Genomic DNA, 26,803 nt, shown 5'->3' with positions numbered 1-26,803 from the left:
AGCAGAAGAGGTTAGCGCAACCATGTGTGAAAGCTAAAACTTCTTTTCTGCAAGTCCGAAATCACTTAAACAAGACTACTTCTCAAACGGTTATCCTTCTAATGTGACAGACATACCCATCGGCTAACAAGCTTCTTCTGCTGCCCGCAAGTGTTGAAAAAAATGGTATCCCAATCGCTATGCTGTGGTACAGCCCCGGGTTGCTGTCGATATTCCTCAACAAACCCCATTATACGAAAAATCTCCATAGTATGGCAGCTGTTGTTGTCCATCTTGGGCCAGCGTGTCGTCTCGGTGTTCATTTCGCATAACGTGCATGGTACCCCCAGCTGTGCCAGCCTGAGAGCTGTCAACATTCCAACCGGGCCCCCTCCTACTATGAGAGGGCCTGGGGAAAAAATTGTATCTTCTGGCTGGATGGAGCCCATAGTGGAGTGATTGGGATCAAGACGAAGGAAGTAGTATACAGAATCATTTACAGATTGATATCTCTAGAATACGCGCCTAATATCTCTAGCACCTGTGAGTTTGAACAGACCTTTCAACCGTAAGATTGAGTGAGCATAGCTGATGCTCATGGCTTTCTATCTCTACAAGGAGAAGACGGAATCTAACTCCTGCCGGAATCGTATCCCAAAAGGATACAGATTTTGGCCAGCTCCGATTGGACGTCTGGGAATTAGCCTTATCAAGCGAATCTGTCTACGATACAGGTGAGCGCCTAGTTTTGTAAAAAAACTACGTGGGGCCGGTTAATCACTACGGCTAGGCTCCTTCGGGTTGGACTTTCCATATCGACACGAAGAAGTTCCGGCCACTAAACTGCTATACGTGTGGAGCCCAAGCAATTCAACAACTTAATACCAATCTCTTAATCAAGGAATTATCCATACATGGAAGGCGTATTGGAAATGGCAGTGGATGCTCTATTAGATGACCCAATTTGATTATGGATTAGATCCAGTTACTATGACAATTGTCCAAGCTATTCAATGGCGATTCCAACTTAGGAGCTTGATCTAAAAGATACTAGAATCCAACAGTGTTTCCAAAGGGCTTCCCATATTGGGACTATTGCAGAGATTCAAGAGAATGAGGTTATCAATGGGATTGCACAAGGCGTGCAGCAAATGCAGCTTTCTCATCGTATCAAGGAGGCTATGGATATCACCAATTCATAAACCTTGCGGAAGAGGCAGTAGAAGATAACTTCTGAGATCTTAATAATGTGATTCTTACTCAATATACAACAGATCAAGATGAGGAGGAATATGATGATACTGGCTGGGAGCCTTTCCCTAAGTCCCCGCCGCGGAAGCATCAGAAAGCCTATACAAGCTACACTTCTATGAGGAGCAGCAAATTGATGCAGATCAGGGCCTTATACAGCATCTTATGCGGTTTGAAAGGATGATTTTAAGGAGGAAGGCTGAAAACCGTCGTCAGGGTGATTCGTCGATTTTTTAGGTTGGAAAATATATATTCTAGTGTTCGTTGCTATAGAATCCAATATAAGAGAATTCCGACATAAGCAACGAATTACCTACCGTAGTAATAGGGATCCACCGCCTAAAAAGGATGCAACTCCGACCCGCCCCTTTCGATCGCCGCTGTAATCGCCCGTACTCTGTAAAGATAATGCCCAGTGCGCTACACTAGCGAGTTCTGGTGGCACGTTGAGTCAGTAATTACACAGTGCTGCMCGGGACGCGCCGAACGGAACGCGCGGACCGCAGTCCGCCGCCATAGCTATGGCGCTATTAATAATTTAGTATTCTGCTTATAAACTGCGAGCTGGACTTCTGCTTTAACCGCAGCCTAGTCGCTGTAGACCGTTAAGCACAGTCACCAGAATGTCTGACTCCACCGTCCCGTCGACCATCGGCTCCCAGCAAGATGAAGAGAAGGCCATACAACCCCCCGTCGTCTCTGAGAGCCCTGCTCAGGACTCAGCTCTCCCACCAGAGGGCGGCCTTCGAGGTTGGCTATGTTGCGCTGGCGGTTCCCTAGGTCTGTTCGCTACGTTGGGCTTCCTGAACGCGTTGAGTCCTTCCATCCGCGAAAAAGCTTTATGACCCGGTTCTTTTGCTGACCTKGACAGCATTGGTATCTTCCAAACCACCTATCAAGAGACTCTCTTGAAGGACTACAGCTCTTCCGACATCTCATGGATCTTTACAATCCAGCTCGCTCTCATATGGGCTCCAGGTTCCCTATTCGGCCGCATTGTAGATACCTACGGACCGCGCCCGGTCATGCTCCCATGTACCTTTCTTTGCCTCTTCTCACTGTGCATGACGAGTCTGGCCACCGAATACTATCAGATCATCTTGGCGCAGGGAATTGGTTATGGACTCGGAGCTGGAGGTATTTTCACCACCTGCCTGGTCTGCGTGAGCCAGTGGTTCGTCAAGCAGCGAGGCCTTGCTCTGGGAGTAACTGTTGCGGGTAGTAGTATTGGTGAGGAGAAGACTATCCTATCAGTGTCTATGACGTGCTGATTTGATGTGTGACCAGGGGGCGTGATATTCCCATTCTTTCTGAAACTGGTTATGCAAGACGTGGGATTCAATGGCATGGTACGCTACACGGCGCTGTTCATCGGTATCGTTTTAGTTGGCGCCTTCTTTCTTGTCAGTGCGCGCCTGCCTCCTAAGAAATGGGACTCGGAAATGGCATGGATTGACTTCAAGGTGTTCAAAAACCGAGGCTTTGCTTTCTATTGCCTTGGCTCATATTTTGTGATGTGGGGATTATGGGCACCTTTCGATTATCTTCCTAGCATGGCCCAATTGTCCGGAATGTCGGATTCGCTGGCCCTCTACCTGCTCGCAATTGTGAAGTAAGTTTTGTTCAATCTTGTTGTCCCTAGCAGAGCTGACCTGAGGGACAGTGCTGCTTCACTTTTCGGTCGAATTATCCCCGGGCACATCGGCGACAAGGTGGGATACTTTAACATCATAGTTGCTTCCGCCTTCCTAAGTTGCATTACGATCCTCTGTTTATGGCTGCCTTTCGATTACCATTCTTCAAATGCCGGCCTCATCGTTTTCGCTGTGGCTTACGGCTTTTTCAGCGGCGCCTTCGTTAGCATCATGATGCCATGTTGCGCAAAGTCCGGCAGCCTAGAGACCCTGGGGAGACAGATAGGTACTTATCAGGGTGTTATAGCTATCTCGTAGGTCTTCGTTGGCCCCATTTCTTTTCTACTGTACTGATACCCAGCAGCACTCTTACCGGCCTGCCGATCATGGGAGCTATCTTGGGAAGGCAGCATAATTCAACCTATATGGGCATGCAAGTATTCGCCATTGTGACCATGTTTCTTGGTTCCGTATTCCTCTTGGTTTCTCGGAATGTCCTGGCTGCGGCTCATGGAACATGGAAATACTGAAAATTGTGACGATCCGCTACGTCGTCGGATTTGTGTACAAAACAGGCCCTGCTCCGGCAATTAGGGCATGTTGAGCCGGAGGATGTCCCCGACCCGGACCGGGAATTGCATAGGCCTAGAGGCCATGGAGTAGATGTGGAAGACGATTGCTAAAGAGGAACCGCCTACACCCGGAAAGAGGAGCCTGGCCAATACAGCAAAAAAAGGCTTCGCGGCCACGCATCACAACCTAATTGATAACGGAGCAGGAAATGATCATGGGAAAGGCAGTGGGAATGCAGGATAAGGTTTTTATTTCACTTTTCGGTGACCTAACCATAAAGGCGATGGCAAGTGCAGTTTATGTTTTCTGTATTTACTACGGCGTTCTGGAGGGCTCATATTCTTGCTTCGGACAGCCGAAGCGCTTCCATACCTAGACACTCACACAGTTGAGCTCCAACACATTAATAGAAATATTGATTGATCGATTGATTGGCTGAATACTGAAAATTTACAAAAGTTAGACTTTACATAGAATTTAGGAAAAGTGCTTTTGTGGTCTCTCCTCACATGATGGATATGGTGGCAAGAGGAAGTTGACCGGCGGAAAGAAGGGACTGGTCGAATAGTCTGTACGCTTTTCGTGTTGCTTGACAGCGCAGCAGAGTCTTCTTATCAAAAGATAAGCCGGTCGGTGATATCGATCGATAGGCTTGGTCTTGGGAGGTTGACTCTAGAGACAATAGACTATTCCAGGCATTCGGTTGAAAGAGCCACGAGTTAGGCGTAATCTTGTCAGTATTGACGCCCCAAAAGAGATTCTGGGACGCAGACATCAGTCTCAGGGGATTAAGTCTCGTGGAAGATCACAGTTCCGTCTTGGAGTGTATCATGGTGATGGAGAAGCCCGGCTCCCAGATTTTATATACATGCAGTGCCTGACAAATATATCCGCGATAGCTATCAAGGTCACCTTGTCTACCTCCTTATTCTTTTTTTTGAAGGTCATGATTACATTAAAGGAGAGGGCATCCAAGACGGCACTCTCTACTAAAACCCCATTTTATTGTTCTATTCCTAGAGGACGTGCTGGCTCTGTTGGGGCTCAGGCCCTCCTGCAGATAGATCGCCATCGACCAGGGTTAATTCACGCTCGGTTTACAACACAGTAATTTTATATCGCAGTAATAGCAATCACAATGTCTTCCCGTCGGGCAAATAACGGCCAGAGAAAATCCGGCAATCACCGTAGGTTGGGAGTGGGTCCAAAGGAATATCACTCGGTTTCATTTGCCTCGAGGAACTCCAGCAGTTTGCGCGCGACAGCAGATGGTTGCTCTTCGGGGAGAAAGTGCCCACAATCATGAATAGCGCCCCCGGAAACTTTGGTTGCGAAATTTCGGACCAAATCAACCATACCCGAACCGACGGAACTGGCCCCCCCTAAAGCTAAGACAGGGATATCGAGCGGTGTCTTTGCATATTCCAGATTCTGTTTCGCACTTGTTCCAAAAGCTCGATAATACTCGAACCCCCGACTCATTGCTCCCGGTCTAGAATAGGCTTGGATATAGCGTTCAAAATGACCATTAGACAGAGCATCTGCACGAACCGTCTTCAACTTAAAGAACCAGGTCAGTAGCTCCCGCTCACGACCGCGAGTCAGAATTTCAGGTAATTCAGGAAGCGCGTTGAATGAGAATTGCCAAAGACGCATGTTGGTCGCATGAGGCAACGGAAACTGAAACTGTGGCACGAAACCCGGCACTGACGCGTCCAGGATACTGAGCGTTTTGATTCTCGATTGAAATTGAGCGGCCCAAGGATAGGCAATCCATCCACCCACATCATGACCAACTAGATGGTACGGTCTTTCTTCCAGGAAATCGTGAATAGCTTCGGCCATGACTTTGCTCACGTTCGCAGTATCATAGCCATTGAGGGGAGGAGGCGAATCACCCAAGCCCGGGGGGTCGAGCGCCAAAAATTGATAACGTTTTGAAAGGGGCTCAAAGATACCGCTAAACGCCTCTGCTGTTTGTGGCCAGCCTGGAACGAGAATCAAAGGGGGACCTTGACCGCCAACTATGGCTCGGACTCCGTGGAGGAGACGTGTGGCTCGCCATTTTGCTGTCATGGTGTTGGTCGGCTGGCTCAAGTGTACGGATGAAAACTTCGAAAGGGTGGGCAATTGTAGACTCAGTAGTTTCACGCGTATTCGGGTACTTCAGCGGCTTAATATCGTTTTGTAATGAGTCATGGAGCAAATGATAAATCAAAGTAAGGGGTTATTCCAGGTCATACAAGTACCCACATAAACCGCGGTGGATTCAAATCTACGATGTATTTTTAATATTAAAGAATAAGATAATGATTCTTATAAAATAATATTTATTCTTATTAATATCTGTGGAAATTTAATATAGAGATTTACTTTAATATCGATATCCTCCTTATTTGTTAATCTCAGAGTTTTTTAATACAAATATAAATAATTAATAGAAAACGGGATATAAAATGACTTTCACATCTTGTGCTGAGCGGCCATTTCCTGACTGATTGATTCCCATGGTTCCTGAAAGATCCTCACCGCAAGTGGGTCTGTATTAAATGCTTGTTTATACCACCTGAATACATACAAAATAGGAGCTCTAGATCTACAGTACCCTTGTATATAGAGGACATAAATCTTTCAGGACTACAAAGATACAAGTCATTTCCTAATATCCTCCATGAGAAATAGTACAGCACAGTAGACATACACACAGTCTGGCATTTAGTGCTTGAATTCCTGTTGCATCATATTGACTTGTATTTTCCCCAGCCTTCTTGAAATCATGATCGGTTACTAGAGTCGGAGCTGGGTAGAAAGTGCTCTACCTCTGCTGTTTCTGCCCTACTTCCAGGAAATAGTCCCGTTTGTTTTGTCCCTACTGGACCTGGTACGACTCTGGAGGCTACCATTTCCCGGATCCTACCAACCTGGTCTCATATGCTCTAGGCCACTAGGCTTTGATTGGTCAATGGGGTTGTGGATGGATGATGCTCTTTTGGGGATGGGTAAATCATGTGATTGTGTATTACCTTGTTGTACCAAATACGTGAGCAGGCGCTTGGACCAATGGGCTCGGCCTTTCAATTTATCAATCGAGTCTCCTCAGACACCATGTTCAGGTCAGTCGAATTTCTTAGAAATATATTCATCGTAAATATGAGTTGCACTTGTTATTCTGTTAGTTCACACGACCAGGGATGCTCAGCCATCCCGCCATCATTGCATAGCCACAGCCTTCCTTCACTTGTAAAATCCTCGTATAAATGCGGCTGCGGCCCCCTATCTTTCTCACCTGCCTGACCTTACCCCGCAGGTTGACACTTTTCTCCCCCAGATCAGGATCAGTTCTGTTTGGTTAGCAATAAACATCTGGTTATCACTTGGATGCTCCGACATAATCCATATTTGCCCTGAAAACATGGGAACCCCGACAATACAGTCTAGAATCAAAGGTTCTGTATTTGGCGTGGCAGTTGTTGATGCCCTAGGCGGGCCGGTAGAGTTCCAACGACGGGGCAGTTTCCCCCCAGTAACGCACTTCATGCACAATGATAACTTCGATGTTCCACCGGGGTGAGATTTATCATATGTCCTTACCATTCGCACTCAAACTAATCAAGACTCAACACAGCACATGGACTGACGACACATCCATGACCTTATGTCTTGCTCAGTCGCTCATCGCCTCAAAAGGGAATTTCAACCCTCAGGCTGCAATTCGTAACTATATCAAGTGGTACGAGAATGGCTACTTATCAGCTACTGATGAATGCTTCGATATTGGAGGTGGGACCAGAAAAGCATTAATGATCTGGAAACACTACTTTGACAGGTCGCCTCATATTCGCGAAGATGACCCGAACGGTCACGAGGGCGGACAACCTGAAATCGACAAAGCCTTGAAGCGCGAAGTAAGTGCATGGTCTCCAAGAGACAAAAGATACAATACTGATGGTGGTAGATGTTTTGTGGAAACGGCTCCCTTATGCGCGTTGCACCCATTGGGCTTGTGTATTTCCGGGACATGGACAGGGCATTGTCCAACGCTGCTCTTTCCTCAAATGCCACTCATCCTTACCCCACATGTGTCGAGTGCTGCCAGATCTACACCAGACTCATGGTGCGCGCTACGAATGGCGCTAGCAAGGAAGATCTTGCCAAAGAGTTTGCTAGCACAACTCTTGTAGATGTTAAAGTGAAGCAACGTCTTGGTCGTTATTCAAGGCTTTCCGATTGGGAGAACACGGATGTAGATGATATCAAGTCATCTGGATATGTTCTCTCCACGCTCGAGGCTGCTCTCTGGGCTTTCTTTACCACAAGCACCTTCGCCAGCGGAGCTTTCAAGGTCGTCAACCTGGGCGAAGATGCAGATACTGTGGGGGCGGTATATGGAGGGCTAGCTGGGGCATATTATGGGATCGAAGAGATACCAGCTGAGTGGATTGCGGGCCTGCAAAAGAAAGCTGTCGTTGAAGAAATCGCATCAGGTCTCTGTTCCCTTAGCTAGTGATGATGCTTATCTCCTTATATTCAAATATCCCGCAAAGGGCTCGTGCTTAATAAATAAGGCAGAATCTACCCACGAATGCTAGTCCTTAGTATGGAAGAAAAGCAGGAATTGATCTCTGACAAGGACCTGAGATCTCTCTCCAACTGGTCTTACTCGGGATGGGTCAATTCTGCCGCCGCTTCTTCACAGGTGGAATATATATTTCCTCTCCGAATCTCTCCGCGGGCACGACTAGTCGCGTCATACTCGCTTCTGTTCAAATATAGAGCGGAAAAAGCTTTTCAGTTACATTTCTGTAAGTACATTTGCACTCGGAGCTCGAAAGCTGTAGTATAGTTTCTGACGTTGGCCTCGTGTCCAAGGGCCCAAGGAGTCCGCAGCTTGCATTGATCACAAATGGGCCAACTATACATAAAAATCCTAGAACAAATACAAGGTAAGCGTTTGTCAGCCCAAAATAAAGTGAAGATCATTCCCGTCCAGATCCGCTTTTGTCCTCCTAACTTCCTTGACATCCCTATCATAATGGTCGAGACGATGTGTCTAGCTTCAAAGACGAATTCAATGCAATTAGCACTCTTCCTAAACGTGGACTACGTGAGTGCTACAAGTCAATTGCCTCCTGTCCTTCCACAATATTTATAATGGTTAGCTAGACTGGCCTGGCGACATCTACCGACTCAGCCTCGTCAACAAAGCGCTGTGCAACATATTACAAGACCCCCTGTACAAGCGACTCCTCCAGCCCGGTTCCAGCTGTCACAATGGCACCTGTCTGCATTTGCAGCGCATGAGGACCACATGTCCCTCCTACAGCGCCTCGTTGAGCGAGAGGGTAACCTCCAGACACTCGACGACATCGGCCGAAGTCCGCTCCACTACGCTGTTGTCTGAAAACATAGGGACATCTGTCGTTGGATAGCAGCCGCCGACCCAGCGACTTTTGAACAGCTCAACGGGCAGGGAGCAACCCCGCTTCTTATGGCCGCAAAGGCGCGCGAAAGGGATCTCTGCCTTGTGCTATTTGGGTGTGGGGCCGATGTCAATGTCGCTGGTCCTAGTCATGGCTGGGCCTGTTTGCATTAGCGGCGAGAGAAGGCAAGTGGGAAATAGTCGAGCTACTCCTCAACCATGGCGGGGATCTGGGAGCAGTCACAAAAGGTGGAGGGACACCACTACGCATGGCTGTGCGGTCCAACATTACCGAGCTCATCAAGTTATTGGCTGTGTACGGGGCTGATATACATGCTGTCAATGACACCGGTGCTAGCATCGTGCATTGGGTACTAGTTAGAGGATGGCAATCTGACTAATGCGCAGTTGCTGGCGGAGCTGCGGGCAACTGTGAGGGTGAAGGATAATCGGGAACACACTCCTCTCCATTGGGCAGCGCAGCGAGGCCATGTCGAGATTTGTGAATGGCTACTGCGGTAAGGGGGTGCACAGGAGGATGTCAATACGCAATGTAATGGGTTTCTCACGCCTTTGTACTATGCTGCGAAGGAGAGACATAGAGAGATCTGTCGTGTGCTGCAAACCACGGTGGAGACTTCGGGGGTCTTTTCGCAATGTAACGATGATGTTCTTGTTTCGGCCGATCTTGAACTGGCTACTCAGATGGCATCGGGAAGTACATTATGTCCAATTTGAGATCCGTGGTCAAGGAATAGGGATATAGTAGGCCTTCTTCGGGTGCTTGATCAAGTCTTATACGGTCGCGTACCGTGAAAAGCTATTAAGTGTGTGTTTCGAGCTATATAACATGGCAAGGCCAATAAAAGGCAACGCAAGATTCTCTCCCAGGTCTCAAATCCATCTTTTGGCCCTTTTCGCTAATAAGATGGACGCACTTCACCCGGTATACTGCAGACTAAATCAAAATGCGGCATGAGGACTGGAGCAACACCAACCAGGGGGTTGGAGCGGGCTGAAGTCCATCATGGATCTTGTAATTGCAGATCCACGCGGACTTGGCTACGGAGTAGATCCCGAGTTCAAGAATATAGCCCTAATATTACCCCGCATCATCGGCGCCAGCTTGATGCGGGGACCTTGTGGCTGTGTCGAACGACGCAAATCCACTCTGCTGACAAATTTACCCCATTGCTTGCATCTTCCACTCCTGACCCGTCATGACTGGGATTGCAATTCCGTAACTAATCTAGAACTCATCTCATCGATCATTGCAACATGCTTTCTACCCGCGGAGAAACATATGCCAAGGCCGGCTTGGCTAATAGCTATCTCGGCCCTCCCAAGACTGCCTTCGATAGAGATAACAAGCAGGGTGTTGTGTCTTTCGGCAATGCAGAGAATGTATCCAGTCACTGAATCCCTACTCCTAGGTCTAAACATGGACATATATATATTAACTGATGAGATGGTAGTTCCTGATGCGCGACGTAATGCTTGAATACATCCGCACGCAGGTGAGCACTGAACTACACCGTGTAGAGAACAGAGTTATGGCTAAGCAAGTGTAAACAGGTAGCATCAGACCTCGACCACACATGTCTCACCTACCATGAAGGCCCCTTTGGCCCAAGACGTCTCCGAGCAGCTATGGCGAATCACATTACTACGTACTTCCGCCCCGCCTCGCCGATCTCACCTGATCATCTCGTTTTCACAAATGGAGTGACGGGCCTAAACGCGCTGTGTGCTCTCAGTCTAACCGACCCCGGCGACGGCATTCTCCTGGGTCAACCCATCTACGGCTCCTTCAACGGAGATCTCCGCGTGCCCTCCAGCTGCCAACTGATCTACACACCCTTCCACGGGGTCGACCAGTTCAGCCCCGATGCCGTAGCTCGCTACGAGGAAACCTTTCTGCAAGCGCGAGATAAAACTGGAGTGGCAATCCGGGCCCTCCTGATCTGCAACCCGCACAATCCGCTCGGCAGATGCTACCCGCGCGAGACGCTGGAGGCGCTACTGCGGTTCTGCCAGAAGTACCGGATCCATCTCATCAGCGACGAGGTGTACGCGCTGTCGGTGTACGGGGATGATGGTTCCACAGATGGCTTTGTTTCCATTCTGTCGATTGACCCCGCCCCGCTCGGGGTGGATCCGTCCTTGATCCATGTGCTGTACGGGATGTCGAAGGATTTCGCGGCGGCGGGTTTGCGGCTGGGATGTTTAATCAGCCGGAATGAGAGGTTCTTGCAGGCGGTTTTATCGATGAGGTAAGTGGACACACTTGGACTGGCTATTTATTCATTCTCGTTATATGGAGACCGTCTTACTCTGCGTTCTAGTCGATTCTATTGGCCTTCGAATATATCCTGCAGTATTGCCACTGCCGTTCTCGAGGATCGAGACTTTGTGGAGAGTTTTCTTCAGAAAAGCCGCCGATTGCTTCGTTCACAGCGGGATTTGGCGGCACGAGCATTGGAGGAGGTAGGGATTCCTTATGCGCAAGGCGGGTAGGTATTCTGCAGCGCCCCTGTTACAGGCTCACAAGACGGAAATTGCATGAAGCTAATGTCTGAAGTATCGCGGGCTTTTTCCTCTGGATTGACTTGTCCAAGTGCTTGGATAAGGCGATTGTCGCTAGTCAAGGCGGGTGGGCTGCCGAGTTGGATCTGTCCCGTCGGCTAAAAGAGATTGGAGTGGAGATGTCGACGGGGTATGCCTATCAAAATGAGGTCCCAGGCTGGTTCCGAGTCATCTTCTCGCTGGATGAGGAGAGCCTGAAGGAGGGCTTGTCAAGGTAGGTTGCATTTTCATTGCACATCCATAACGCGGGTGGTTAGGTACTAAGAACGGGTTTGCAGGATTATCAGCCTCTATCAGAGCTCCGAGTGATCATCTTAGGGAAAGTTTGATAATTTCTGGTCGACTACTTGGCTTTTGATAGTAGATGTGCAGGAGAAACCGCGTTTAGTTGGACTAAACGACCCTTATTTTCCTTGAACGAGATTTCTAATCTTCTTCCGTCCACGCTCGACCGTCAGCCTACTTCATATCACAACCCCTGTAACCCTCTGGCACGGAAAACGCCCCTTCCGATTTTGAATTCAGAGCAGATTCCAATGCCAGTTGCTGCGGAGCCGTCCGAGCTTGCTGGCAAGGAGTAGGAGGCTACTCGCAGGCTCCAGTACCCTCATCGTAGGTAAATCCAGGGGCACATCGCTGTCTTGCCACGTCGACAATACATTCCGCACCATCCCAGTATTGGCCAGGTGGGACAAGCGGCATGGAGCTTCTCACAGCGTCCTGCGGCGTCATTGTAGACGAGACCAGGTGCATATGGCCTGCAAGTCTTGTATTCGGCACACTGGACACCGTCCCACTAGTGGTCAGGCTGGCAGCTCGTAGCTTTGTCACACCGTTTTGAGACTTCATTGTAAGTGAAGCCGTTCGCGCATGGACTGCACTTCTGAGATATGACGCATTGAGTACCGTCCCAGTACTGATCAAATGGGCAAAACGTCTCATTTCCATAGCGATGAGTGGCCTCATTATAGGTGAAGCCTGATATGCATGGTTGGGGGGTGTCCTTTTCCTCAGCGCTCCTAGGAGCTCCCAGGGACAACTAGATACCCTCTACGACAATAAGAATAAAACAGGATGAGCAATTCATTCTGATCATATCACATAGATGGCTACTCCTGCAGCAACAAATGAATGCATTATGATGAGTGTACCATGGCAGTCAAAATGTACGCAAGAGAACAAAAGGGTAAACAGAAGATGATGTACACGTGAGGCTCAGTGGGGTAGAAACTTTCCATGGCGATCTTTGGGTGCTCCAGCCCCTTCATTTATAATCACAGAGGCACTGAGAACTTGACAAATTCTATTTTGCCACTCTCATGGCAGATAACCACAGTGGCGCCATCATTATGATCAGGTCTGAAGATGCGGATCCGGGAAGATGACGTACAGGACATGCTGACATGAGATAGGAATTCTCGATTGCTCAGCTGAAGACCGGATGTACTATCACCGACGATCTGATACCTGACTATCGCGTCATTTTGGAACGGGAACCTGCTGGTCCAAACACCGACAAAGTACCGGTCTTGGGAGACGCAACCGGTGACAAGAAGCCTAAATTGTTGACTGCGAAGGAGGTGAGCAGGGGCCACTGAGGGATTGTCGCTCGCAGAAACTGCAGTTGCAGTCCATTCTCGGTCGTCAAGGTTGGCGATGATACACTTATTCTCGCTGTTATACGGGATGATGCTAATATGGGGCGGTCTACCCCCGCTTCTCTGCTTCTTCACTCAATCAGCCCGAGCTCTCTTGGGCAATTGATGGCCACTCCACCTACCAGGTAATGATTGGCAAAATGAGGCTCGCCTGAGGGTTCCCCCGGGTTTGACCGCCATGCGTAGACCGACTCGCCCTTTCTCCCACAAGCCCAAGCAAATAAAAGCTTGCCGTTGTCGTTGAAGGTGGCGTGTGTAAATGTTTGGTCAATTCCTTGCGGCAAGGTGAGCTTGATGGGATTCGCACTGGAAGTATTATGACTGTTACTTCTTGTCACGCCTAATCGTAAAACCATGAAATTCACCTACCCCCTTTGTCGCAGGATAATGTCTTTTACGTGAACAAGTGCGAAGACGCCGTCCGTTGAGACTGCAATGCTGAGGAGAAAATCATCATACTCAGGGTCTGAAAGATGCAGTTGCGCATCGGTCAACGTTCGAAGAAACATCTAGATTGTCAGTGCTTCACTCGAATGGGCGATGGGCTCGACTCATACCAGTTTCCTGCCTTGGGGCGGAGAGTATCCCCAGAAAGCAATGTGGGATCCATTAATTGCCACCCCTGTATTCTCCAATTTCCATTTCCTTGATCTGAGAGAGATTGGACCATGCTTGAGTTTGCAGTCAAAAGTCCTGACATCCAGTTCAAATATGCGCAGATCCTTCTCACTCAGGTATGCTGCAAGTGTTTTACCATTTGTCTCAGCTTGTGACACCGCAACAGAAATCCCTTTCAATTCGTTAAGCTTGTGAAGCTTTGAATGTTCCACTGAAGCTGAGATAGGATCTAGGGTTGATTTTGTGGGAGATGGAGATGGTGGGGATGACGGAGGAGTCAGGAGCAATGGTGTTGGAGGAGTTAGTGCTTGCAAAGATGGTGATGATGAGAATATTAGGGAATTTGGATTGCGAGGCTGGGGGCAATCATTGTCAATATGATTTTGGGGGTTCTCACTATGATCCTTCACATGTTTGATGATAGCTTCTAGTTTTGACGCGCCTGGTCTTTGATTCGGGTCCACAATCATGATCATTCTGATGGCCCTTGCCCAGCAGGGCGCAACAATGTTTTGCTGGGCTCCAGTCTTTATTTTCTCGTCTAGCCACCGGTTCACTGAACTTTTCACGCAAAAGGTTGCTGGATTGCGCCCCAAGCCCCTATGCTCGTCGTGAAAGAAACAATCATTGCCTCCCGTCTGAGAGCGAAGACTGGCTAAGTCATCAACAGCAGCGTCCCTACCAATGGCCCAGGCCAGGACCTCAGTGAAGATGCAGCCGAAAGACCAGATGTCGCCCTGGCGTCCAACTTCGTCTCGTCTTTTGGATGTGGCTTCAGGCGCTTGGTATGACCCTTCCGCCCGCCCCGGGCGGGAACTACCTGGTAGACGTGAACGATCTGTTAAATGATCATACCAGTCACCGACTGTGAGAAAGTTAGTATTTTTCTGTTCTTGTTCTGGGGTCATCGAGATCCCGAAATCAGAGATCATCCATTTGCCGACTTTGGAGTTTCTGTCGTGCCTAATTAAGATGTTCTCGGGTTTGAGGTCCATGTGTGCACAGTACACCTCATTGGTAGTGGATTCGATGGCAATGCCGCTGTGAAGCCATTTGATCGCGTTCGACAGAGCCCAGCATTGCCGAAGGAGCAGCTTGGAAACCTCGGCAGGATCGGCGCTCACGAGATCGAGACCTGGGAATTCTTCCTTAAAATCGTATATCTTCTCATTGTTGGCGGAGAATCCGGCATGGAGAAACAGAGAGAGGTCACGGTGCTCAGCGTACGGGAAAAGGATGTAGAAATCGTCGCCGTGGCGCAATGTCGCAAGATGTTGCATAATACGGTCCTGCTTTGTCAAGCTCTCCTTAAGAATCTGCAGATTCTTCAATTCGGAGCGGGATTTTCGTGGCACGTGAAACTTCTTGCAAGCTACAAGATGGTACTGCAGTGCTTTAGACCTCATGTATCAACCAACCTTTTGACTCAGATTGAAAATAGTTCTTACCTCGGGATACTCAGCTCCCCCAACTTCCTTGAAGCATCGCGGCGCTATTTTTATAAGGTCGACTTGACCAAACGAACCTAATCCAAGCTCCTCTTCCTTATCAAAAGGCAGACGCCAGTTTTGGGGCACATCATGCACTTGTTGAGTCTGGTGGCAGTCGATGATAAATGGACAGAAACGGAATTGCTTCTCGTGGAACAGGCTTTCGTGTGGGGGGTCGAGGAACTCGGCGATTTGGTCTAGCGACAAGGGAATGTCATCATCTTTGTAGCGCAGTGTGTTGCCGTCCTTGAGCAATTTCTTCATGATATCGGAATCCTGCGATATTGCTCCAATCAGGACAAGTATGGACAGAATCACGAACAGCTCCCTCTGCACTAGAGCTATGACAGCGGATTTTGTCGAATCTGGTAAGAGCCTTCGAATACGTTCCTTGTCCTGCCACAGCTTCTCGAGATCATGTTTGCAGATGAAACAACGATTTAAGTCATCGGGACGCTTGGTGATAGAGTTGAGATCGTGGATTATTTCTGCTGCCGTACGCTGAAAAATAGAGGTCCTCTTGGATTCCTGCTTGGGCATTGTTGATCAACATTGTCTATAGTGTTATCAACTCTGATAATTCAGAATGTGTGGTAGTTGGCGAAATAAAGTCGCAACGTTCATCGGGCATCGCATATGGGACGGTGAGTAATGGGAAGGGAAAGAATTTGCTTAATCCGTTTTCAAGGACTGCGCAGGACGCGACAAGGCTTGACTCTGGGAGAGTTGTAGAAGGTAGAACATGTTTAAAGGGACCTACACAGGCAGTAAGCTAGGTACTTCATGGTTACCCCGCGTGACAGGTAAGGACAAAAAGGAACGCGGCGCATGGAGGATTCTAGACAAGGAGCCTCCAAAAATATCTCGACTTGCTGGTGATAGGAAGAGTCGTATAAGACCAGTACATTCAGGATTGCTTCTGGGATCCCAAATGGGCAAAATAGAGACAAGGCATCCAGCTTCCATCATATCTAGGCAGTAAGGCTGAAATTTCCATGCGCGCCCATGTCTCCGTAGTACACGTGATGAACAGCTACATTAATCATAAATAATAATTATATTATTGACAACTGTGCAGCCACGCTCATAATCATCACTTTCAGAGGCGAAGTCATGCGATGCATGATGCTATGCGGTGCTCTGTACCATCTTACACACATACATCAAGAGTAACCAAACAGCGTGTAGGTAGATACTATAATTTGTATGAGTCATTTTTATGTCATGAGAATCATCCATATTTAATAAAAATAACAATAATAATAATAATTTCCACATCCCTACCTTTACTGCGCCCTGAAAGCATGGAGTCTAAATGACCCTCACTCTACACCCAACCTTGAAACACTGCATTTGAAGCATGTAATCTGTTCTTTCTATCAGTACCTTTTCGCATCCACCGTCTGGGTCAATTCCTGGTCCCCGGAGGACCTGGCGGTCTCCTCAGCAGGTAAAACGGCCTCCGTTTCCACCAAGCATCAAGATACATGATTAAAATATACATGAGCCACGTGATGACTGTCAAGGGTAGCCATGTGGCTACGAAGACCCAAAAGTCCTTAGCAACTACAATTTGTTGTTTTCCCGAATCAAAGACGAAGAAGTTCATGCCATAAAGGCCCTACCCCCGCTGTCAGTCCCAACGTTCAGCGCGTTCAAGGACAATGGGAGACGCACGACTATAAACGAGCCGGGCAGATAAACAGCCGAAATAAACGTTATTATCTTGACTGCTGCACTATCGTCAATGTTATCTCGCTGGAGGTCTTTCAGCTCGCTCGTAACGAGCTGGAGTTGCTCGGTTATATCGCGTAATTCCCGATCAATCTTCGCTGTTTCCAGTTGGTTGTGCAGGTTGAGGGTAAATCCAAGCTGGGCAGTTAGTATTTGTAGCTGTGCGACGCTTCCGGGGTGAATTTACCAGATCGGTAGTGTTCCTGATCCTGGGGGTCAATCCATCGCAGCTTTGAATATATGACCTTATTTTGGGTTCGTGCTCATTGCATTCGTGGAAACTATCCTTCAATCGCAAAACGAGATCAAGAGTACCTTCGCAGGATGCCCGTGCCTTGTTGACCCAGTCATTCAGGTTGTGGAGGGTGACGAGATGATTGAAGCTCTCTTGAGGGGTCAATTTCTCCGGTGTCATCCCGAACGCCCGATCGTTCTATACTGGTTTCAATAAGTAGTCTTCCGATGGATAACCAGTATGGGATCCTTTGGCTGAATTACATACATAAGGTTCGAATCTATAACCAAGGTGGCGGAGAAACCATCGCCAATTCCCAGAGAACGTGGACATAACCAACGAGTGGAGAGATGCTGGGTTTCGCAAGAGGGAATTGACAGAATGGTTACTTTGATCTGATGATCGCGAGTTGATTGATGATTTGAGACCAAGGAGCTCTAACAATCGAACATCAAGCACGCTAGTTTCGTTAGGGTGGAGCAAGATAATTACGTCCCTTTTAGGCATGTGATGATGGTAGATTCCAGTGCGCCGAAACGACCAGGGATTAGGTCCCTCCCGGTGGTTTTCCTCGACATAGTGCAGTTGGTAGGAGACATCTGCCCTCTGTCAGTAGATCTTCAAGCTATGACACCGAGATCGCGTATGAGGGCGACTGACAAAAGGATGCATCTGTATCCATGTGCGAAACCATTGCATGGGTGCTTGCAGCCTCTGAGATATGGATGTCTTCCCCGAATGAGAGAAGAACAGATAGAAAACTGGGATGGACATGGTGTTTCAACATCACGATTCCCATTAGATCCTCGCTGATCATCAAAGGCATGATCGAGTTCTCTGAGTATATTGATCTGGTGCATCCATCGGAATTAGACAGTTCCCCAATCGCACTAAACGCAGAAATTACTCACATTATCCTGGTATCCGACTTGACCGGGATATCATTCTGTAGAACAAGAGTGATCTCTTCAGACTTCTTGTACAATGTGGTTTGTGCCCACTCTCCTGGCGACTTGGATTTACTACTCGCTCACATGTCATAAAGTCTGCGACCGGCTCACCATCCTGATAGACATCTGTTATTCGAACAGAGATAGCATCATTACTGACAAAGACGCTTTTCGACCGGTCTCGTAACCGCTTCATCATGTCTCGCACATTTTCATTCTTCCTTTGATTTTGGGTCAAAGACGCAAAGTACTCAGCCCATGGACCTGTAGCCATTGTTGTGTAAATAGCTCGACGGCGTCGATGGACTAGAAGACATGTATTTTGCTTGATATACACATGTTTTGTCTCAGCCTGTGCCAATCTTGGGATGAGGGAAATGGGTATTACAAGCCAATTATACCGAGAGCCATCCTATTTCGGGTAAGTGGCCGCTCCTGACTTGATTCTCAGATAATCCGGGTGGCCCTGACAAGTTGTGAGATCTAAGATCGCTTTCAGTCTTAGCTGAGCTAGAGAATCTGGGTTTCCAGCAAGAAGGGGAAAATGATAGGATTTCGTTATTTCGCCTTCCTCTTACATGTGACTCGTGAAAGCTTAAATACGAGGACTGTTTCGTCCTACGACAACTGGCGGCGGCACTGCTTTGTTGGCAGGCAACAGGGCAACAGGGCAACAGGGCAACAGTCCAAGCGAGGCAACCAGTCATCGTGTCAGCCCCGTCAAACTCAAATCAAGCATCCTTAGGGCGTCCAGCTGTCGCTCTTCTCGCTTTGGCATGTGCTATGATTTTTCTCGTCAAGTCCCTGTCCATGTGTCACTCCTTGATCTTAATTGCCTTGTGAAATGCTTGAAAGGGTTGAATAAGATGCCTACCGCAAGTCTACCTGTTTGCACTTCCCACTCAGCTTGTTCTTTGTATATCTACAGATCATAGTAAGGACATTACTTACCTGGTCCAGGTCGATGTCTGTAGTGATTTTCCAACGATCTTGGCTCAGCTGGATCAATTCTCATCATTATAGTGAAGCGGGAGAAACCAAAACCATGCTCAGATAACTCACTGTAATACTGACGCGAAAGGCTGGCCCATAGTGCTCCCTGATGTAGTCTTCAATGTCGGTGCTGCGCTCCACGTAACCAGTTGGTGCTGGTGGCAGAGTATACGTCTTCTCAATAACCGACATCTTATAAAGAATTCTGTAAATTATCAAAGCAAGAAGAGTAGACTTGATCAGCTCAATTGTGAGGAGTGCGAGACGCCGAGGCTCAGAGTCCCCACTTATATGGAGTATCGCAGGGAGTATCGCAGCCTGGACTGAATCCAGCACATGTTGATAGCAAACAACAACCACTGCATAATTGCTTGACTTCCCGAAGTGATGCATCATGCAGTTCGCACACCGAAATACACCAGTCGAATGTCATTTTCTAATTTTCGGGCCCATTAGGATGGGGACTCTCAGTAGCAAGGCTGCGCCGCAACAACCCTGGTCGATGGGATTGTTGGGCCATATTGGCCCTTCCTAATCCACCATAGATAATACTAATAAAAAGGAGACTACTTAATCGGGAGGACTTTTTACCTGATTCGCCCTGTCATCATCAGTCAACGATCATAACTACAATTTTCAGTCTCACGAGCTCGACACCTTCATATCTACTTGCATACGTTGACAAAACGCACCTTTGATCTCACAATGAGTGGTCACAATCAACAAATAAAGCTCAAGTAGGCGTTTTCCTCTCCTGCCTGCCAAATGACAAATCATCCAATCTGACCTCTTAGACAAACCCTGCACGGCTATCAAATCTTCGTAAGGAAGATCCTCGCCCAACGCTGACGTGGTCAATCCGCTAACCGCCGCGCATCACTTTGTGACCATCAACAGTTCATCGTTCTCAGCGCCGTTATTGGAACCGGTGTCTTCAGCAATAATGGCGCCGCTATGGCGATTGCGGGTCCCTGGGGTCTCCTCCTGTCCATCCTGATCATGAGTCTGATCTCTATTGCCGTAAGCGAATCTATCGGCGAACTAACCCAAGAATTCCCCGTCTCCAATGCTATCGTCACATATGTAGGGACGTTTGTGGACCCTGATTTCGGCTGGGTAATAGGCCTCGCCTACTGGTATGCGTATGCGGCTGCCTTCGCGGTGCAGAATGCCGCTGTAGCCGAACTGGCGACATACTGGGAGTTAAGTCTGACTTGGCAGATACTGGCATTTTATTTTCTCGCTCCTGTGCTGTTCTTTTGGCTGAATATGACGGGAGTTTTTGTAAGTTGTCCGCTTGAAGTCTCAGCATAGGCTGATACGAACTCTCCAGTATTATGGCATCGTTGAGACGGTAGGTGGGGTATTGAAGCTGTGCTTTATCCTTGGTGTATCAATCTACTTTTATGCCTTGTCCGGCCAAGGTGAGTCATTCTTCGATGGATTGTAGAAGGTATCACTGGATCGGAGATCGGTTGACTAACTAGGAATCAGAGCACCTCGGAGGCAGCGATGGATGTGAGTACTATTTCCCCTCTTCTGTTCATCATCGTAACCGTCATCTAGCAATATCCGATGGATTCCAGAACAAATCACCTATGTTTCTAACCCATGCACAGGCCGTCTGGTAAGAGAAAAGTCATTAACGAGCTCCGGTTACCATATAGCTGAGACGAATTCAGTTACGCAATCCCACTCGTCGCATACAGTTTCCAAGGCATCGAGCTGGTCTCCATGACCGCCTTCGAGGCTCGAGATGATCGTGCCCTGCGGTGGCCAGCCCGCTGGACAGTCTATGTCGTCGTCCTCGTTTATATCATGTGCACAGTTGGGGAAGTCCTAACGGTGAATTGGACGAACGATCATCTATCGCCGATCCCTGGCGCACCGCAGGTCAATCCCCGCACAATCGACGAGCGACCCCCAGCTTCGAACAGCGTACCTGTCATCGCGGCTTGGAACGCAGGACATAAAAAGCTAGCCGGCTTCATAAACGGTTGTTTGATACTGAGCGGGCTTTCCGCTGCGAACACATCGCTCTACGCTAGCTCGCGCACACTGTACGGCATCGTGAGCTCTCTGCCAGGTAAATGGTGGTTAAAGGAAAGGATCGAATGTCTAGGTGGTCTCACCAAGACAACGCATGTCCCTGCTGCTGCGTTGCTCTTCTCATGGGTGGCTTTTTATTGGGTTCCATTCCTACACCATTCCCAAATTGAGGTGTGCTGCACTTCATCTTCCCGTCTAGCTGCGGATATCTGACACATCTCCAGGTCATTCAAATCATGTCTATCTCTACGAGCACATCCTGCTTGATTGTCTGGGCAGCACTTTGTCTATCTTATTTGCGCTATTACTATTGGCAAGTGACTTTTCAACTTCCGCAAATGGGCCCTCTACTAACAACCACAGGGTAGAAAAATGCGGCTCAGGCCTGAGTCAACATGAACCAGGATTTGTACGAGGGACTCGCTCTCGGATGAATTTTGAATCCATACAGCCTTTTCCCGCCTGGCTGGGTCTGATCGGATGTATCCTTATATTCGGCTTCTCAAGTGCCACCTGGTGGGTTAGCAAAGTCACATTTGACAAGGTGGCTACGGCGTATGCAGCAGTAAGCTCCTCCTCTGGAAAATATCCAGCATTATCACTGACTCGGTATTGCTTAGCATGTTGTCTTGTTTATATTGCTTATTATTTTAAAGCTAGCGAACGGCACTCTGTTCAAACGCTGGGGTGTACCATTATCCCCCGATAAGACTGAACTGAGCCAAATCCTGAGAGGCCTCAGTAACGACATGCTGGCGGAGCAGCCATCAGACAGGCTGGTGGCATTGACGATAACAGAATCGTCAAGGAGGACTGTATCCTTGGAGCAAAGAGAGTCAGCTGAAGGCCGAGACAACGGCGTACTTTCGGGGTGAACTACCTACTTTCGAGCGACAGGAGAATGCAGAATCAGAGATTCTCTGGTCGCATTGAGTGTGTAACGAGTATTACGATATTTGGTAGACCAAGGATACCATCTGAGGATGTATTATAGCAGGCCGTTTATATCATTACTTGACTCATGAAAACAGCTGGAATATAGGAGAATTAATCCAAGGAATCATCATCACCTAAGGTTTTATTGGTTTGCTTTTCGTGTTTTGGGTGACTTTTCCCGCCTCTCTTTTGTGTTCGACACTTCAGCAAACTGGCTTCGACAGTGACGTGTTGGAACAACGCGATCGAGCGAATGTCGGTCGCACTTGAGCTAGGAGGAAGCCAATGATAAAATGTCTACTCTGAAGAGATGGACTTAATGCATATATTTGATTGGCATGTATTCTACATGAATTGAGGACTAGACCACATTCAAGCCCCAGTGTATGTCATCATTTTTACCCCTTGTGTTCCCAACGTGCTTTGGCTTAAAGCATGAATAACCAAAAATCCAAGCTGTTCTGGGTCTGTTTCCAGGAGAAATACTATCTATCACCTTAGTACTTATCCTTAATGCCTACTCCTAAGCGATCGACGTTGGGACCAATGCAGCTTCGCCGCGGGCGGTATGATATCGAGGATGGGTGACTTACTCTTACCATGATGTCCGTATCTCAGGATCAAGCTGCACTAAATCGTCCTCCAGTAACGCCATCAGGGAGAGATTTCCAGAGAACCATGTATCCAATTGCATTCTCTCAGACATTGCTCCGGAGTCATCGTAGTCGGAGCCTTCCCGTGGAAGTCCCATCGTTGACGTTTCTGCATCTACCATTTGCTGTTGCGAATTGCAGTCCTTGTAGGGTGAGTGTGGTGCTAATCCAATGGAAGCCAGATATCTGCCAACTTCCTGGCCGGCGAAGGGGAGTGTTTGGTCTTCTTGGCCCTGCACCTTTGCTTTGATATATAGCTGGGCGAGAAGTACAAGAGTCTGGCACAGATAGTGCAGTTTGGCAACAGCCTGGGACAAAGGACACAGGCATTCTATTGACCGGACGAAATCCTCTAACCTCCGAAGATCGCCAAAGTCGGACGCGTCAATGACGTGGCAAAATATGACGATAAAAGGGACAAATGGGGTCTGAAGAACTGTCCTGCAAAACATGTAAGCATAAGACTACCATTCACGTGCGAAATAATAATACCAATGAGCATAGGAACACTTAAGTGTGTCGCTGACTAGCTTCAATCGGGCCATGCACTCATGATGTGAGTCCATAGCCGCTCGAGCAGAATCCACGCACTCCGCGACAAATGCGAAGGGCCAAGTTTCCGAAGTAGGCGTTGCTCGGTATATTAGGGTCAAGATAGCGAGGTTATTGACTTCATCAGACTTCCGAATGATGTAAAGGAAAGGTGACTTTTCATCAAATTCGAACCCGGTCTAGATCCTCAGTTAACACGTTAGTACCGCAGTGTTTACGAGGAAGCATGCCTTGGATGATTCAGCGATAATCTGCTGCATTTTAGATGCCAGCCGACCAGCATGTGATGCTCGTTCCCTCGCGGGTTCAGATAGGGCAGCAGGGCTGAAGAGGCGATCATAAACCTCGCCTTGGATCTTTGCAACATCAATCCACCTCAAGAAGATGCTTATCCATGGATCAGGAACGTGACCTGTACTTGGTTTATGAGGCAAGGATATGTCGTGGTCGGGCATTGCTGATGTCCGGCCAAGGCGTAAAGACAAGGCTTTATCGAGGATATAGATTGACCAGAAAAGGTGCAGCTTGCTTTCTCGCGAATCAGGACTGTCGTATCGCATAGTTGATGAACGATGATAGCCTGTAGATTGACATAACCGTGCCGCTGTTGACGTGAGTGTCCAGGCTAATGATGGTTTCGATACCTCAATAGCATGAACAGCCTGAACCAGATGTTAGTAGAGAAACGAGAGAAAGACGGGGACGGGACACGGTTACTCCTAATATAAGTGCCTCAATAGATTCTTTCTTTGTGGGCATCAGCAAAGGGAGGTTGGATAGGGCAGTCTCCAAATTATTACGGCAGATTTCAGAATACTCCTTATAGTCGTCTTTGTCAGGAAAAGTCTCGACCGTACACGAGTATTCAAGGAAAATATGGTAAAGCTTTCCGTTCACAAGGATAAAAGTTGCATTCGAGTAGTCTTCAGTGCAGAAATAGACTTCACGGCACAGATCGGTGAAATAATCGACAGATACATGAGGAGTAGCACTCCAAAAACATGATGGAGCTCTCACTTTACAGACATTAGCTTGAAAATGAGAGGAGCACGATTTCTGCAGCTCACCTTTTATCCTGCGCAGAACCGATAACACGACCTCTAGTGGGGGTAGTCGTAGACCCTTTAGGCCAGCCTCTGGCATAGGTTGTCGATTTGGGAATTGAACATCTCGTGAGACTGATCGGTTGTCATGGATGTTACAGATTGCCTTGAGCGTTTTGAGGGCTGTCTTGAATTCTGGGCCGAGGGCCTGTATTGGGTTTGTAGAAAGAGCCGTATCCACAAACTCGGCCGCAGAGGCCGACTGTGCAGTTATGGACGAGTCGCCTTCAAACAAGGGATCTGCATCACGTGAATTGAGTGGAGAAATGTGGGTATACCTAGTAGCGAACGGTGTTTCCGGCTCTGAAACGGAGGTTGTTTGACGTAATTGCGATGGCGGATTTGAACTGGATCGGAGACCGTGGAGAACATGTTCTATTTCCCCAAGACGCTCCTGGAGCAGATCGATCTTTTTCTCGCTGTAGAAAGTCAGATGACATCGTATACAGGGCATTCATTCGAGTCTCCAGTCGGAAAATGATTGGTCCATACTATTCGTCGGAGATTAAGGCGCGTCGACGGGGTTCGTTGCGCTTTCTCCTCACACGCGAGAAATGGCAGGGGATGCTTGATGTGCGACAGTTCGAGCATGGAGAGAGCTTGTCACAGCGAACCTATGAGATGGGATCAGACTGTAGTATATTACGGGAGGAGGATGGCGGCAACGAAAGAAACCCCTTCCATTTGAGATCATATTACCTTTCTAACATGGCATTGATCACACTGCTCCTAGTTAGCTTTATCCATTAATTGTGTATACGCAGAGGGTCCACTTTACCGCCCATCGAGCGACAATGGCAGCTTGTGCACTTGCGGGATTCTCGGCTTCCATCTTCAGTTTTAGTGTTTTATGACTGAAAATCGCCAAATTTGCGAAATCAAAGAGGTGAGGGTGAGTTACATCAGAATAGGGGATGTCTCTTCTCTGTCAGAAGGGGATCGGAGAAAATGTATCTCGTCTCCGCGGATGCCGATAGCTCCGACGAAACTTGCCAAGAGTATCCGTCTACCCTATTTCTACCTAAGAAGCTTCTACAGTCGAATTCTCTCACCTTTTCTGACCAGCATATAACTTAAAAAAAAAGATGGCGCAGGAGTGAGAAGGCAAAACTGGCAACTATTTGAGCATTTAGGTCACTGAGGAATCGGCCCTGTTCTACGGCTGAGGGCTCTAGCAAAACACCGTAATGATCTGGTACATTGAGGTATTGTTGGGAGGCCAGTAACAGTGTCATAACAAACTTTTCGTATCAAAAATAGCCGTTTTGATGAAAGGTATAATTATCCTTCTATTTAGGGGTTATCCAAATTCCTTATCTCCGACAATAACGCTCAGTTTTTGACTTCCTGCATTGCCCGTTCCGTCCATCTCCTCATCACAGATGAAAACCTATGTTCGAATCGAGCGATGTATAAATCGCTAGGTAGACCGTGTACCATTTTGGAGAGGTTAATATAGTCGACACTGGTTGATTCCTCGTGCATGACGTTCATGGCGGAGCCACCTCCTTTTTCCCTTTAACGCTCCTCCATTCCATTCCGGCCGCTCCAACAATGGAGAGCGCGCTCAAAGCGACAGAGACATAGAACGTTTGTGCCAACGCATGATTATATGCTTTTTGGACAGCCAGGAGATGCTGGGAAGGGATTATCCACCCCAGGTCGGTGGCCCCCGCTTGCATCACGTAACCGGGATCGAGACCTGGCGATCCTTGCAGAACACCTTTCACGAGAGAGTTCCCGAAGACATTTTGTGCGACCGATACAAACAATGCACCTCCCAAAGTCTGGGCAAAAATGATAACGGAAGTACCCACTGGGATGTCATCCACATTAAGGACTGTCTGGGACGCAATCATGGGCATCTGCATACCGGCTCCAATTCCCACACCATAAATGACTTGGTAGCCAATCCATTGGGGATGGCCGGTGGATGTGGTAAATGTAGTCAATAGTCCAGCGCCGATGGCAGAAAGAATTGGCCCGAAGTACATAAACGGCACATAGTAACCGAAAGCGGTGGTGGCGCCACCGGAGAGAAAGGAGAACACCACGAGGGATAGCACCAATGGGATTGCCATAATACCTGACTTTGTAGCAGAGACTTCCTTAATGGCTTGGAACCAAATCGGAATATAATAGACGATTATGAAAAAGGATCCTCCGAGAAGGAAAGAATAGGCGGCAGCGAACGCGACTGAACGTTGGCGGATAAGTCGAGGTGGGACTGTGGCATAATCTCCTTTCCAAATTTGTATCCCTACAAAGATGGATGTAAGGACGCCAGAAATGACGAATAGAGCAATTATGCGTGCATTCGCCCACGAATACTGTGTTCCACCCCACTGGAGAGCTAACAGGAGACAGACGACGGCGGATATAAATATAAT

The 26,803-nt window shown here is 48.1% G+C and overlaps 10 protein-coding genes across 10 annotated transcripts; 4 read left to right on the top strand and 6 right to left on the bottom strand.

Annotated features, from left to right (window-relative positions):
* Nucleotides 1–1,853: 1,853 nt before the first annotated feature.
* On the top strand, nt 1,854–2,846 carry Asppvi_009941 (uncharacterized protein; the record flags this gene model as incomplete). The annotated part of the gene is made up of 3 exons (XM_043305787.1): nt 1,854–2,041; nt 2,102–2,460; nt 2,518–2,846. 3 exons carry the CDS (start codon nt 1,854–1,856, stop codon nt 2,844–2,846), a joined length of 876 nt encoding a protein of 291 aa, XP_043161722.1.
* Nucleotides 2,847–4,652: 1,806 nt separating this feature from the next.
* Nucleotides 4,653–5,513, bottom strand: Asppvi_009940 (alpha/beta fold hydrolase; the record flags this gene model as incomplete). The annotated part of the gene is made up of 1 exon (XM_043305786.1): nt 4,653–5,513. The coding sequence occupies one exon, from the start codon at nt 5,511–5,513 to the stop codon at nt 4,653–4,655; it is 861 nt and encodes a 286-aa protein (XP_043161721.1).
* A 1,336-nt stretch (nt 5,514–6,849) lies between these two features.
* On the top strand, nt 6,850–7,941 carry Asppvi_009939 (ADP-ribosylglycohydrolase family protein; the record flags this gene model as incomplete). The annotated part of the gene is made up of 3 exons (XM_043305785.1): nt 6,850–7,004; nt 7,063–7,342; nt 7,393–7,941. 3 exons carry the CDS (start codon nt 6,850–6,852, stop codon nt 7,939–7,941), a joined length of 984 nt encoding a protein of 327 aa, XP_043161720.1.
* Nucleotides 7,942–10,134: 2,193 nt separating this feature from the next.
* Nucleotides 10,135–11,660, top strand: Asppvi_009938 (pyridoxal phosphate-dependent aminotransferase; the record flags this gene model as incomplete). Its single annotated transcript, XM_043305784.1, has 5 exons — nt 10,135–10,260; nt 10,332–10,373; nt 10,432–11,129; nt 11,202–11,369; nt 11,438–11,660. 5 exons carry the CDS (start codon nt 10,135–10,137, stop codon nt 11,658–11,660), a joined length of 1,257 nt encoding a protein of 418 aa, XP_043161719.1.
* A 367-nt stretch (nt 11,661–12,027) lies between these two features.
* On the bottom strand, nt 12,028–12,291 carry Asppvi_009937 (uncharacterized protein; the record flags this gene model as incomplete). Its single annotated transcript, XM_043305783.1, has 1 exon — nt 12,028–12,291. One exon carries the CDS (start codon nt 12,289–12,291, stop codon nt 12,028–12,030), a length of 264 nt encoding a protein of 87 aa, XP_043161718.1.
* A 425-nt stretch (nt 12,292–12,716) lies between these two features.
* Nucleotides 12,717–15,748, bottom strand: Asppvi_009936 (uncharacterized protein; the record flags this gene model as incomplete). The annotated part of the gene is made up of 5 exons (XM_043305782.1): nt 12,717–13,169; nt 13,223–13,406; nt 13,470–13,609; nt 13,658–15,103; nt 15,167–15,748. The coding sequence occupies 5 exons, from the start codon at nt 15,746–15,748 to the stop codon at nt 12,717–12,719; spliced, it is 2,805 nt and encodes a 934-aa protein (XP_043161717.1).
* Nucleotides 15,749–18,942: 3,194 nt separating this feature from the next.
* Asppvi_009935 (uncharacterized protein) lies at nt 18,943–19,312 on the bottom strand (the record flags this gene model as incomplete). Its single annotated transcript, XM_043305781.1, has 3 exons — nt 18,943–18,963; nt 19,079–19,126; nt 19,190–19,312. The coding sequence occupies 3 exons, from the start codon at nt 19,310–19,312 to the stop codon at nt 18,943–18,945; spliced, it is 192 nt and encodes a 63-aa protein (XP_043161716.1).
* Nucleotides 19,313–19,825: 513 nt separating this feature from the next.
* Nucleotides 19,826–21,382, top strand: Asppvi_009934 (uncharacterized protein; the record flags this gene model as incomplete). Its single annotated transcript, XM_043305780.1, has 7 exons — nt 19,826–19,857; nt 19,915–19,942; nt 20,018–20,404; nt 20,454–20,544; nt 20,615–20,638; nt 20,687–20,747; nt 20,803–21,382. The coding sequence occupies 7 exons, from the start codon at nt 19,826–19,828 to the stop codon at nt 21,380–21,382; spliced, it is 1,203 nt and encodes a 400-aa protein (XP_043161715.1).
* A 1,318-nt stretch (nt 21,383–22,700) lies between these two features.
* On the bottom strand, nt 22,701–23,870 carry Asppvi_009933 (fungal specific transcription factor domain-containing protein; the record flags this gene model as incomplete). Its single annotated transcript, XM_043305779.1, has 3 exons — nt 22,701–23,199; nt 23,251–23,489; nt 23,529–23,870. The coding sequence occupies 3 exons, from the start codon at nt 23,868–23,870 to the stop codon at nt 22,701–22,703; spliced, it is 1,080 nt and encodes a 359-aa protein (XP_043161714.1).
* Nucleotides 23,871–25,903: 2,033 nt separating this feature from the next.
* Nucleotides 25,904–26,494, bottom strand: Asppvi_009932 (uncharacterized protein; the record flags this gene model as incomplete). Its single annotated transcript, XM_043305778.1, has 1 exon — nt 25,904–26,494. The coding sequence occupies one exon, from the start codon at nt 26,492–26,494 to the stop codon at nt 25,904–25,906; it is 591 nt and encodes a 196-aa protein (XP_043161713.1).
* Between the last annotated feature and the right edge of the window lie 309 nt (nt 26,495–26,803).

This window comes from Aspergillus pseudoviridinutans, assembly GCF_018340605.1.
Source record: "Aspergillus pseudoviridinutans IFM 55266 DNA, scaffold_7, whole genome shotgun sequence".
Taxonomy (NCBI): domain Eukaryota; kingdom Fungi; phylum Ascomycota; class Eurotiomycetes; order Eurotiales; family Aspergillaceae; genus Aspergillus; species Aspergillus pseudoviridinutans.
The sequence above is the reverse complement of the archived record's forward strand: the minus strand, read 5'-3'. Positions and strand labels throughout refer to the sequence as shown.